At 39.8% G+C, this 14,771-nt stretch overlaps 1 protein-coding gene across 1 annotated transcript in view; it reads right to left on the bottom strand.

The window, feature by feature from the left end:
- The window catches only part of KCNK12 (potassium two pore domain channel subfamily K member 12), a 46,560-nt gene extending 41,148 nt beyond the window's left edge, over positions 1 to 5,412 (bottom strand). Inside the window, exon 1 of the mRNA XM_058163525.1 lies at positions 5,070 to 5,412. Coding sequence (XP_058019508.1) covers positions 5,070 to 5,412 — 343 coding nt within the window. The remainder of the gene's footprint in view (positions 1 to 5,069) is intronic.
- Positions 5,413 to 14,771: the final 9,359 nt, after the last annotated feature.

Raw genomic sequence — 14,771 nt, 5'->3', positions numbered from 1 at the left:
TGCAATGAATTTGTGTTTAGTTTTCTGTGACAAAGCAATGGGAAGTATTTTTGCTCTCAATTCTGAAAATTCAAAGGAACCGAGAAGGTTCTGCCTTCTCTGTATTTATAAATTTCTTGTATGGCTGTTTGTATGTTCCAGATCCCTTCTATTGAAGGCTGCCATCTTACAGGACCAGAGATAGAGACCACTTCTCTGTCATGGCTACTGCTCTCTGGAACAGAATCCCCCTGGAGCCGTGATGGCAAACCTATGGCATGTGTGCCACCTGTCGCTGTAGATTAGCTCCACCATGCATTCATGCGTGCCTCCCGCCAGCCAGCTGATTTTGGGGTCTCTGCTGTGCATGCGGGAGACCAGCGCTTATGCCCATGCTGCCCCTCCCCTCCCAGGAGTCTCCACACAGCCTGTTTTGGATGCCAGGTAAGTACAGGGCTTGTGCAGAGCCTCTGGAGGGCAAGAAACGAGTCTACCGGATGTCCGGAAACAGGCTGTTTCTGGCCTCCAGAGGTTTTAGGGAGGCCTGCTAGGCCCAAAACGGGGCATGGGGCATGGGCGTACACCTGCACAGAGGGCAGGACAGCGCAGGGGGGATTGCACGCTCATGTGCAGGGGGACATGCATGCGTGGGGGCATTGGATTATGGTTGAGGGCACGCGCACGCATGCACGCACGCTTTTGGCACCCAAAGAAAAAAAGGTTAGCTATCACTGCCCTAGAGATATAGATAACACTCCTCTCCTGGGGTTTTAAAAAACACTCAAGATCTGGCTTTTAAAAAGCACTCAAGATCTGGCATCAGTGTGTTTGTGGGTCCCTAAATTGGTTTGATTTGTTATTGTTATGATTGTTTTAGTCCAGGGTGCTTGTGGTACTGTATGTTTTTAAGTGCTTTTATCAGGTTGGTATTTGTTAGCAGCCCAGAGTCTATGGGAGAAGTGGCTATAGTAAATTTAAATTTAGTGTATGCAAGTTTGTGTGGAGGGAGAAGAAACTAGTAGCCTCTTTCTTTTCCTTTTCTCTTTGGGTGAGAAGAAAGAGAAGGATAGAACAGGAAAAAGAGTGGAAAAATAAGGGTACCAAAGATGGCTGCTTCTTGTTAGAATTGCTGTCACTTCTATCTGTTCACTTAATCCTTCTTTTCACTGGATGGCGTGAAAGACTGAACCCAATTAAAGCTCAAGAAGCTGTTCCTTTTCATTCATCTACACCAAGGATTTGTAACTTAGTTCAATTTTTGCAGGGTTTCTATTGTCTTGCCCAGCACTACAGTTCTCAGGATTTCTCAGGAAGAAGATAGTGTATACTGTTAAATCAGGATCTGGTAGTGCTGGTTGCTGTGAAAAAGAGAAGAAAAAGGTCTAGAGGAAGTAAAAGAGAAAAAGAAATATATAAATGGGGAGTGGGGGGGAGGCTCTGTTGCAAAATTGGTGATAAAAGAGGTTTACAAGGGTAAAAACCCAGAAAAATAATTTGCAACTACCTGGTTTCAAAAGTGAGGAAGGATTTAGAGCTGGATCCAACAATTATTTTCATTTTATTGTAATCATTTTTCTAGCAACTCAGAGTAGTACAAATGGTACTCTTCACCACCTATTATAGATTATTATGGGTAATGATGACTGGTCCTAGGTCACCTAGTGAAATTGATTGTTGACATGACATTTAAATACATTTATCCCTGGCCTTAACCCAATATGCTCACTCCCACCTCACTTCAGAAGTGATCTATCATCTACTTCACAATCCTGTGGGTGTGAGGGAAAAATTAAAAGATGCATCCTCTTGGGTTAAATCAGACCAAAGGACACATTGGAAAAAACATTTCATTTCTTCAATTTAATTGTTAAAAGGAAAACGCTCGGGGCTGTGAGGGGTGTAAGGATTTAAAAAAAGTCTAGGTGGCAGCTTTTTGCAATTAAAACCTTATTTCTTTGTATGTAAGGTATAAAAAGAGAAAGGTTTCGAGCATGCAGTTGTGCCAACCATCTTGACATTTTTTATCCTCCTTGCAGATGCCCTGAAAAGTGGTGGGGAATACAGTGAGAGGTTTTAGAAAATAACCTCTTCTTGTAAAGAAAGAGGCCACTGCTAACAATCAGTTGCTCAATTCTGTTGATCAGCACATATTCTAACGTCACTCTGAAGTAATTGCTATGATTAAATTTATTTATTAAACTTCTATGCTTCCATCTTGCCAGAGATGACTAAGTGCCTTTAATACTGTAAACATAATATTTATATATTTAGGTGGATTTAATGCAATATCCTTCTCTATATCTACTACAAAGTAAAAGCTAGAGTTAAAAGAAATGTGGCCAGGGGAAGTGTTGACAAGGAAAGCAACTTTCAATACTAATATTTTCCAATCTCTACATTTCAAAGAATAGCACTGTCTTATTTTATTTGTGAAGGAGAATGTATTGACATAAAAAAAATTATATTACATTTATGGGAGCTAAACATGGGAGAATGTCTAGTAGATTGTGACCAATAATGGTAGTTCCTAAAGTGGTATTCTTTATGAAAAAAATAAATAACATTGTTTAATAGATTGTTAGCTGACAAAATCAGCCATATCTGCTAGTATTTTCTTTGCAGATACAGCAGGACAGGGATAGGCAGAAGGTAAATTTGAATCTACTGGTACATCACTATGTGATTGGTAATATCACAAAGTTGGCCATTCCTGCCTAGAAGGTAGAAGGCCCCACTCAGCAAAGTATCATTTATGTAACGCTTTTAACATCACCCATCTCTCAGGGCAAAACTTGGAAGGGTAGAAGGAAAGAGAAGAGAATGACAAGCAGCAAAGTGAATGGCCTCAATTACCTCACTGATGGGTGCACTGTTGGAAGACCTGAAGGACAGATTGGGGACAGGTTGTTCATTAAAAGTTGACACTAATTTAATGTACATAATTAATCAAACAAATTTCAGGGCACCTGCAGAAACCTATAGATGAACAAAATAATATGTAAAATTCTTCTGCAAAATTTTTGACAAGGTTTATAGATATTAATTTTTAGAATTCTTACTATCATTACTTTCCTAAGATACTAAAACGTACAGAACCTAGCAATCTTCAAAATGTAATGCATATGTCATTTTATGACATATTCATTCAGTTCTTGCTTTTAAATACAGATATTTAATTCTACTTCCCTTTGATGTAATGCAAGGTTAAATGTCACACTCCCTATCACTAGATGGGAAGTGATGATGGGGGGAAAGAAGAAAATCCAAACTCTGTAATACTTTATTGGTACTGAATAAAATTTCATTCTGAAGGAATTTCAATAGAATCTATACTTGCCATCTAGTTCAGCCTGATTTTAAATTTGTCATCAGAAAATACAGAACTATTTTAGCAATATCAAACTGGTAACAGACACAAAATCAGGGATCCAGGAAGCAGGAACTGGACATTTATCCCATTCACTCTACTTTTGCTTCAGATATAAAATACAATTAACTGCCCATGATGGCGAGACCAGTCCCTGTTTATGAAGGCATCCTGACTTTCAGATCATTTTCCAAACTTCAGTTGCTATAGCAACTTAAGAAAGCTTTCTAGAAAAAGAAAGATCACTTCTGAACTTCACCCAGTCTACTTCATTAAAGTATACCAGCTGTTTATGTTTGTTTGGAGTTTTGAAAGGAATATGCACATAGCATATTACTTAAATCTTGTTTCTTGTGGAAAAATAATTAAAACCACCAATAAATGTCACTAATATATTAACTGCTAATCTTTCTGAGAGCCAAAATATTTTTCCTTTCTTCCTTCCCATGTAGACTCTGCCTTTGTATTTTGATTGTACTGGTGTGTATTTCTTACACACCATTTTTGCATCAAAACGTGCATTTCAGCTCTCATCCAATGCTAGTGTGAGGTTAATTGGCATAGGATGTAATAAAGAAAAGGATATATTTGTGCTTTAATTTTAAAAGCTTTTATTTGGTTTAAAGGCTGATTTGCATACTGATTAACCTTATATCTGAAAATGCCCTTTTCAGGAAAACTGTTGCATTGGTATACTATTGGTAATATAGGATAGCTATTCCTGTGTGATTTTGAATACAAAAACATGAATTTGACACTTTAGCTTTAAAGCCTAATAAGCATTTCTCTTTTTAGCAAAATTCAAATTATATTTTTGTCATTGATTCCTAACCTAAAGTTGTTGTACCTTGATGAACGTATCTTTTCTTTTATTTACACTGAGAGCATATGCACCAAGACAAATTCCTTGTGTGTCCAATCACACTTGGCCAATAAAATTCTATTCTATTCTATTTCTTGCATTTCCAGTGCAACCAATGAGGTTGATCCTAATGAGTTAATGCATTTGGAGAAAACTAGTTTAGGAAAACTTTGTTTACTTCTAAATATACTGTATATGAAGATCTTGTTTTACTGTGATAGATTTCCATTGACTTTGAGGTAAAACCCTTGAATTTGTGACATTCATTGTGAATACTTATAGATTTTTATTTTTAAATGTAACTGGGAAATAAATTCCTTCAATCTTTCATTTAAAAATGGATGGGAGAGAAATGGTAGAGAGCAATGGTTGTTTAGTGGGTTATGATTCATCAGCTACACAATTATTATTGTAAAATAAAATGTAAAATAGTCAGTTTTAAATAAAAGGATATGTCCAGATATGTGGTCAATAAAATTCTTAGTCAGAATGGTCAATACTTTCATTTATTTGTTGCATTTATAACCTGCCCTGTGCTAAAGGAGTTGAAGGCATAGTATTTTCTCCTCCACTTTCTTCAACACCCCTGGGACTGGGGGAAAGTGACTGGCCTAAATTTGGCCAATGAGTTTCCATGACCAAGGGTGAACTTGAAACTGGGTGTCCCTGATTTTAGCCCAACACTTTCTCACACTTTCTGGAGAATATCAAATTGTGAAAGGCTACCTTTGGTATTTGAAAAAGAAGGAAGGAAGGAAGGAAGGAAGGAAGGAAGGAAGGAAGGAAGGAAAGAAGGAAGGAAGGAAGGAAGGAAGGAAGGAAGGAAGGAAGGAAGGAAGGAAGGAAGGAAGGAAGACTTACCTATTGTTGAAACCACTGTGCCCACAAAATAGAAAGCTCCAGTGAAGTCCCATCTTGGTCGAAGGGCATCTACCCTAATACCTGCAGCCATGGCTGCCTCATAGCTTCTTAAGAAGGCCTTCAGCTCAGGGAGACTAATGTTGAAGATCTGGCTAAAGTTGTGAAGGGTCCTGTTCCAACGATGCTGTGCTTCTGCTTCAGATGGGCTCTCGATGGCTGAGAAGATAGTAGCTCCAACAGTCAGGTATGCCACAATGAGTACTGCTAAAAGGACAAACCTACCATTGTCCTCGTTGAAATGTGACATGCAGCAGCAGCCTTTAAGTCTCCTGATAGACATCATCCAAATTTCAGCACCACAGAGGTGATGGAAAATGACCAACACCTCATTGGGGGGACTGGCATGGAGATATTATCCAGTTAAAGCATCCATTAGAGGAAAAAAAGATCCTTATTTTGAAGGGTTTCCCTTCTGAGTCATGGATATTGGCTTGTCATGCTTATGTCAATGCAGGCTTCCATTAACTTGATTTCCATCGAACTCTCCCACATCAGCCTAGGCATATCAATTTTCATAGAACTATTTCGGGAATTCTGTTGCCCCTGAAGCCCACTTCCAAGCATTGGCTGTGCCTTGTAAGGACTAGCTTTTCTCTTCCATCTCAGATAGTTGCACTTGGCCATATTCTTTGTAGTTTAACCTTTATCCCGATCAAAGATGTCCAGGTCTAGTTGAGAGAGGAAAAAAACCAGTCAAAATTAGTGGTTGCTGATATATGATATAGAGGGCCAATGGAATCTAGGACAATTCTCCTCCTAAAGGATGCCAAATGTTCATTTCACCTCCCATCATTTACTTTTCATGCTTGCCTCAGACTTTGCAATGAATCTCCTTCCGTTATGCATCACCAGCATCACTCTTCTTTTCTGAACTCTATGCAAGTAGCATTCTCATGTATTGAATACACTTGGAAAGCTACAAAAGACAGCTGCATTCAACACAATTTATAAAGGAGAGCAAATGCTCAGCACATTTACTCAAATGTCACCACTGGACAAACACACCGAAAATGAAAAAAACTGGTTGGATAAATCAATTTAAGTAAAACTTTATCCAACCAGCCTTTTCCATTTTTCTGTATGTTTCAATGAGATGAGTATTCATCAGCTTCCTGATTGAGGAAAACCTGAATCGACGAGACAACACCCATGTAACTTAATTTAGATCTCCACTAAATAAACTCACTTTCTCTCTTTCTAACCACTTCCAATTGATACTTGTTCAATAAAAGATTTGGAACTTTGGAATATTCAAGACAGCATTTGTTTGTGCTGCATTTTACTTCTCCCTTCCCCAGTAAAGTTATTCCTGTCCCTCGTAAATCTGAATTAAAACGGGGAAACAGTGTCCTTCCATATTCAACCACCATAGCAAATAGCAGAAAGCAGGCTAAGGTGAGAAGGCGAAACGGACCAGCTTCTCTAATTCATCAACATAGATACCTCACCCCTCACCCGCCCATTCCCGGCAGCCCGCCCAGCATAGCCTTCCCCATATTAGTTCATTCCATGTAGATGACAATTTAGGGGGGGGGGAAGCAAATGAAGCAAATAAGATGTAGTTTGCCAAAACATATTCTTCAGTGGTTTTTATTTTATTTTTTTTACCTTTCTTTAGATTCAGTTGAAGTTACCTTCTTGGGACTCTTCTTTCAACCTCTGCTTGAGTAGCTCTGATTTTGCCATTTGCTCGCAAAGTCCCAGCCACCCATGCCAAGCCTCGCAACCCCAACCTGGTTTTCCTTGAATCTAATCATAAGCCAACACACACCATGTCCTTTTATTCACAGCAGTTCGGAGTCCTCCTGTAACATGCAGTTGTAAGTCCCAAACGTAAATGACGGCTGGGGTGGCTGGGTGGGTGGGAGGATCGCCTGCTTTTCTTGCACGGCTTGGGTCGCGGTGATGGGAGAACAGCTGGGAAAGGAAGTGCGGCTGTTCAGCACCACGGAGAGTGCACTGCAGCTCCGCGTGCGCCCGCGACTCCTCGCTCTGTCCCCGCCTATGGTTGAGCTTTGAGGGCTGGGCGGGAGTTGGGGCCGCTCCAGCTCGCGAGTTGTTCAATAACCAACTCCGCCTTTTCATTGCCTTCTCGGCATTTCTGTTGATTGCGGAACATGCAGCGGAGCGCTCAGCTCGAAACGGGAGGAGGTGGAGATTTCTTTCTACCTTGCCCATTCGTCGGGAGAGCGGTATGTTGTTGCTGCCGCCGGTTTTGATCGGCAGGTATGTTCGATAACTCTCCCTTTTCCGGGGTTGTGAAGTGGGCGAGAGGCCGATGCATTGATGAATAATGTCCAAAACCACAGGGAAAAGACCGGCCATAAAAAGAGGAGTCGCCTTTTCAGAGCCTGCAAAACGGGACCCAAGGTTCGCCACTTTTTCTTTTCCAACGAAAGGCTGGGAGACTTTTCAAATATTTTTCTGTCACTTTACTTCTGTTTCTCCCCCCCCCCCGATTTAAAGAGATGTGCCTCACGTAGATGCTTGGGTTATGAGTGTCTAAAATGTGTTTTGAAAAAAGTGTATTTCGTTCTCTATAAAAAAATGTAATACAGATTCTTACAGAGATCATGGTTGGAAATGCAAAATCCTCCTATGTCCATGTTTCAGAGCTCTGGCTGGATCTCAGTTGGAGCACCTAATACAGAGGTGAAATGCTCCAGATTCGGACCGGATCACTTGATCCGGTAGTAATCTTGGCTGGTGGTTCGGAGAACCGGTAGCAATCCCGGTGAGCGGCTCCGCCCACCCGCCCAGCTGTTGTTACTTCCTGGTTTTAACCAGGAAGTAATGTGTTTTGTACCCTCTGCACATGCGCAGAAAGGTTTTGCGCATGCACAGAGAATATGCATGCGCATGTGACATGCACGCAAATGAGCAAAGTGAACGTGTGCCCACGGTGCATGCACTTCCGAACCGGTAAGGAAGGTAAGTAGATTTCACCCCTGACCTAATATATGCAGATGTAGTGGACAAAACTCCCATCCTTCCCAAGGACATGAGGAAGTTATAAGAGTTTCAACTTGCTCTAGAGCAGGAGTCTCCAACCTTGTCAACTTTAAGACTTGTGGACTTCAACTCTCAGAGTACCTCAGCCAGCTTTGCTGTGTCTTGTACTTTGAAAGAACAACAATAGAAAAGAGGTAATCTGTGCATGTTGGTCTTCAATTCTTAAATGTCTTTCTCAGTCTTAAGATGTATTCAAGAAATTAATAAGCCAAGACTTATATCAAAGATTTATATCAAAGCCAGGAACTATAGGTCATTTCTTCTCTCTTCATTTTATCCTTAGACTCCTATGAGGGTGGGTACTTAAGGAAATAGCACGGAGCATAGTTAAAAGGACATGACATAGTGCAGTCATGAGTTGAACTGAGATTAATCGAGGTTTAATTTAAGATCTAATCATGATGCTTCATTGGTCTATATGGCAGAAATGCTACCCATGCAGTTTGGATTACAAGGTTCATAAGTCCTCATTCTTAGCCATGCAGCTGATGAAATGGCCAAGAAGGGATCCCACATTTTCCCATAAACCAATTCCTTCTGTGCTTCAAGTTGGAACCTCTCCTGTACCATCTGGCTTCTCTTTGGCAGGCTAGACATTCCCTAAGTAGAAAGAGTACTTAGTGGATATAAAAACAACAACAATCTAGAAGTGTTGTGAAAAGTTGCTCTTGTGCTTCAACAATGGAATGAGAAAAGATACTATTTCTGTAATGTGTCTGCTTGTCCCCACCATTGTTTAAAAATAATATCACACAGGAGTCAAGAACAGGCAGTGCTAACATGCCTGGGCAACTCCAAAGCAAGCAATCCAAATTGTATTTCCTTCCCACAAGTATCTCCTAGAGAAATAAGCAACAGAGATCAAGAGGCACAATAGGCAGTGGAAGGCACAATATTATGGGAATTACATGGATCTTCATGTGAGTTCACACAGTTTTTACTGAAATACAATTCTCCTTTCCTGTTGAATGACAATGATTTTAAAATGAATTTCAATAAAATTCTTTGTGTGGAGGCAGCCTTGGCCTCTGCATTATAAGATATCCTGGTCCAGGGGTCTCCAACCTTGGTCCCTTTAAGACTTGTGGACTTCAACCCCCAGAGTCCCTCAGCCAGCAAAGCTCTGGGAGTTGAAGTCCACAAGTCTTAAAGGGACCAAGGTTGGAGACCCCTGTCCTGGTCAACATGCCAGTCAAGAGACCTCTTAGAGACAGCATCTCACTAGCCACATTTTCATGTTTTGAATTGATTGCCTGAATCAATTCTTCCTCTCACTCTTCTAAGAATGGAAGATGAATCCTTTGGGATCAAATCGAAACTACTCTGAAGCCTTCTGGATGTTTTGGACTGTAACTATAGCTTATCATCCTCAGTCATTTTGACTAAAAGTTATGGGCTATGTGATATAATATAATACAACAGAATCAGGGGATGTGGCAAATGTGGGCCATGATTCTATTTAAAGACTTTACATGATCCCCTTTATAATGAAGGACAAGACAAGGCAAAACTTAACACAGCTTAACATTGTCTACTTTCTGTTGAGCTGTTTTTCTATTAGCAGGAACATTTCCCTATAAGTAAAGATTTTTTTTAAATTACTCTAAGCCAGCAATCTGTAACAAGACCATCTATTTCAGCTTTCCGCAACCCAGCTGGCTGAACATTATGGAGCTGAAATCTAACACGTCCAGAGGGTGTCAGCTTGGGGAGGATGATCTATTCTTTTCCCTCATCCTGATGTATGCATAAACTGATCCGCCCTTCCTTGATTATACTTCAAAAAATAAATCCAAAGGTTGGCTTGTTCTTATCATAGGGTGAGTAACTGTGTAAACAAGCTTTGGCTAATCAAATGTTATAAGAGGTTTCCTCTGGCCACTTGGATAAATGAAGTTATAGAGTACAGACAAACAATAATGTAGAATTAACCGGGCTATATCCATTACTAATCAGGTTGAGTCTCAATCTGCAAGAAATATGTTCTTATTCTGCCTCTTCTTGACTATTTTTAATCAATCATCTTATTTAAATATGTTTTAACGAAGAACCAATCATAAGCAGAACAGAAGCTCAATTTCCTGTGTTTATATATACACTATTGACTTTATTATTATTAAAAAAAAGAGAATAGGCCTTGTCTTATGAAAGCAAATCGTTATGGGAATAATAAATAGTATTAGATTAGCTATTTGGAACAAAGTGCTTGAAGAGAGAGAAAGGGGAGAGGGAGGGAGAGGGAGAGAGACAGGGAGAGAGAGAGAGAGAGAAAGAATGGAAGTGCATTCATCAAATCTTTAACAAAATCACCAAAGTAGATCAAATCCCAAATACCATGTACTTCTTAAAAAATGCAAATTTCCAATTTCCAATTGTTAACTGATGCATTAACACCATTGATAGGTGGAGTTTTCAAGAAGCCATATTTCAAAGTCTGACAGATGAGTCTAGAGCAAAGACTTATTAGACTAGGATTAGGCAGACTTCAAGCTTGCGAGGATATATTTTATTTTCCATCGCACTTCCCAGACTACTCTCTTGAGTTTGGTTCAGAGTTTACAGATTGAGTTTACAAATAATTCATGGTTTCTTTAAATATGGATCACTGAATAAACCAAAGTTGAATAGTTCATACAACATGCTGAGTAACTAAAACTATGGTTGCATTGCAGAACCTGCAATGACTGGTTTATACAACATATTATGTCAAAACTGAACAAACGGCATTTTGACTTAACACGTAGAATGATTATATTCTTGGAAAGGTTTCAGCATTCTCCTATGAAACTCATCCCCAGTATTCATTGTTCCCTTTCTTTTCTCAGATGGTTCTTAGTATGGGGAACTCTTATGGGCAAGATCTCTTTGGCTACTGTTGTAGTATCCACTTGTCCGATACTGACCTCCCTTGAAATTAATTAATATTTACAGACAATAAAACTATAAATATCATCTCTCCTAGTCTCATTATATGAGTTTCCCAAATAAGCACCCATCATCTGTCCCAATGCAAACAGTGATTATTTCACTTGTGCTAACTCATAACATGGTTTGCTTAGATTTGGCTTAGTGGCTGCATTTTTATGACATGCTTAACTGAGTCACTTAAAGCCCAGCATGTTAGGCAAATCCATAACTCTGATCTCTAAATTCTGACAAATGGAGATTAACTTGTTATTTCCCTCAATATATGTTCTTTCATTAAATAAGACAGACACAAATGAAACATCAGTAACACTATCATTTATTAATATATATTGCAGTTTTCAGAAAATTGTGGCATTTATCTTACATTGCCAATATTTACCTGTGAGTGTCAACATATATTACATTTCAATAGTTTAACATTAAAATAAACTCTTTAGATTACATTATCTATGAGTTGTCAGATAAAACATTGCTGCCAGAGTGAATGGATTGTCATTACATTATTATGTGTTCTACTTTTTGCTTCTATCAAAGGACTCCTGCAGTGAAGATATGAATATGCTGATGGGCTCCTTAGGAAGACACTTAAGCTGTGATGTCCCTTCCCATTTACCACTTACAGCATTGAGGAGCTGACTTCCATTGTTCTAGCCTAGACTGGAACGAGTAAAATGATCCTGGACCATGAGTTGCTCTTGGAATCTCAGGCTGTGGCTCCAACCAGAAATGTTTTTGTCCAGCATCCCAACTACATTCTTTCCTGTGCATTGCACCCAGATTACTGCGACATGCTTGTGAAGGAATGAAGAGCGGGTTACTGTCTGCATCTGGGGAAAACAGCTGTAGCCAGGCAGAAATGCTTCCCATCCCTCCTTCCTCAAGGCTCAGCTCAACAAAGCTCACCTCAGTTCATGCTTTTTCTTAAAGGATTGTAAACCATGAGAATAAAATCCATTCATTTCTGGTATCCCCACAACAATCTATGCTGGTATTCCAGGTTTCTGGCTAATTGAGCCACACTCTGGAGTATTTAGGAACGTGCCAAAGTCCATAGGCAGCCTTACCCCACACAGGGCCTTGGCCTACAAAGTGTGTGTGTAAGAGAAAAGAAGAGAAGACAACCAGCAGACAAGGATATTGGAAGTGGTGTCTGGGAATTTATCTGCCGTCTGGGAATTATTACAGGCAAGCAAGAGAGCTGTCAGTTAATTGCCAGAACCACAGGCTGCAGCAAGATGCCCACTGTGGTGTGATTCCTACCTGCAGCCTGACTTAGAGCTTGGCCTGGAATTTGGTAGCAACCAGAAGAGGAGCAACCAAGCTGAAACAGCACCTAATTCCAGTCCACACAAGAACTTTGGGGAGAGGCAAAGGTTGTATGCCACTTTACAGACTTTGAGATTTTTGATTGTTTTAAGGGCTGAGTATTAAAGCTGTATTTATGTCACGCATCAACTTGCAAGGGCCTCAAAGGGTGGAGCTAACCCAGAACAATTGCCTATTGTTGATGAAGGTGTGTGCCACAATAAAGCATTGTGTATATACTTATGGTGTCTTCTATGTTATGGGGTATCCAGTCCTTGGAAAACAAGCCTCACAATATGTGAGACTATCTTTAAACAGCATTTGGAAGTTGCAATTGGAAAAAATGCAGCAAACAGAGTAATAATTGAAACTAGATTTGGGGTTGGGGATAGGGGATGCAATTTCTCTGCCACACGACTTTCATTGACTTCCTGAACCAATGCATTCACTTTCAAGCTAAATGTTACCTTTAAAAGCCATAAATGACTTGAATCCAGGATGTATTTACAAGGTTGGGCCAGAAAAACCGTTGCCATCTGGTGCTGATAAGATATAAGGCTCGGTAAAAGAAATCTATAAAACATGATACTTCTACAGCAAAGACAGCAATTTCAGCTCCAGAGCTGAGAAAGTCCAGAACAGAAATTTGGCTGAAGATGTGTTTAATGCAATGTTTTTCAACTTCAGCAACTTTAAACTGGGCGAAATTCTAGAATTCCCCAGGTGGCTGGGGAATTTTGGGAGCTGAAGTCCACTTAGCTTACAATTGCTGAGGTTGAGAAACACTGTCCCAATGGGACAGGATCACATGAGAGAAGCAGTCGCTGGTTCTGACTTTGAAAAGTAAAGCTTTCTGAAACTTAGAAAAATACTGCCTCTGTGCCTCTTTAAACTATTTCCCAGATAACATAATGTTACGTGCAGTGCACATAAAAGCTGCAGCTCCATGTTCCTGGTAATATCTCATTTAAGCACTTATTTAAACATTAGTAAATGGAATTAGGCATTTCAGGTTTGCATTTGTCATTAGCAGCTTCCTTGTAGCCATTTTTTTAAAAAAAATGGTGTATCAATACCCACTTATGTGAAACAGTCTGTTACAATAACCAAAGAAGCCTTCCCAAGTCTGACAGCCTGTTGCTATGTTTGGGCAACATTGTCCAGAATTCCCAGCTATCGTGGACAGTGACTGAAAAATCTGGATACTGTAGTTCTGGCACTTCTGATGGTTGGGGAAGATTGTGTTAGTCGCAGGGGTGTGAAACAGGCAGCCCATGGGCCAGATGCATCACGCCCAGGCCACGCCCACACCAGCTCCCGAATGGGTAAAATGTCGCGAACTTCAAGTAACAGCAATGTGAGCTTGATACCCATGCGTTAGTGGATCTATTCTGTAAAATAGAATATTTATTTATTTATTTTAAAACCAGTAATTTGTATAATCATTTCCCCAGCATTTTTCTCCTTAATAGATAGAGGCCAACACTATGATTTCACTTTCTTATTTTTCTTTTGCCATTTTTAGAGAATGGATTAACCACTATGAGGATTTCATAACTCCTTCTCTGTTCCTTTTTTAATGCACAATAGAGGATCAGCTGATGTATTGCTGGTAATTACATCTTCATGAGCACTGATGATTTTTCTAATTCTGTTCATTTATCTCCCACAGATTAAGAAGTAGGTCCAGGAAAAGCAGCAATATTGCTTAAAAATGTCAAAACATTGTAGTCATTTCCTTATTTGTAATGAAGGAAGACTATAGTCAGCTGGGACTGTAGTCAACCACTAATCCAACAGAGAAGACTCCTGCTCCATCTACACCTTGTGCCAGACTCTGCAAGGAAGCTGTCAGTTGAAATCAGTGTGAAGGAAGGGCAGGTGATCAAGAAAATGAAAGGTCAGCAACATTTGAAAAAATATGTAAGAATTGCCCCTTCTATATTGCTTGTGAATTTGGTAAAATTGCTGATGGAAGACAGATCTCTCAAGGGCTTTGAATTTCCAAAGAGGAAGGACCAGAGTTTTGGCCATAAGAGTTTCTCCAGTATGTCAATGGCCCTTTAACTCAGGCCATTTCCAGAAAGGATCTAGTAAGACTCCTGCCTGAAACCATAGAAACATACATTTTGGAAAATAATAAGCAACTACAGTAGATGGATCAATTTTCTGTTGAAAATGGGTCAGAAAGATGGTGAATGTGTCATTGATAAGAAGATACATTGCCATGTTTTCTGAAAGGAAGTGGTGGTCTGCCCCCTTCTCAACAAGTCCTAGCTCAACCCAGTCGTTACTGACAATTATTGATTCATTTCCTACTTTCCATTTAGAAAAAAGTTGTGGGGAAAATTATTGGCCCATGACTGTAGAGAGCCTTGGAGAAAATAAATTACCGGC

Source organism: Ahaetulla prasina, chromosome 1, assembly GCF_028640845.1.
Source record: "Ahaetulla prasina isolate Xishuangbanna chromosome 1, ASM2864084v1, whole genome shotgun sequence".
NCBI classification, from domain to species: domain Eukaryota; kingdom Metazoa; phylum Chordata; class Lepidosauria; order Squamata; family Colubridae; genus Ahaetulla; species Ahaetulla prasina.
The sequence above is the reverse complement of the archived record's forward strand: the minus strand, read 5'-3'. Positions and strand labels throughout refer to the sequence as shown.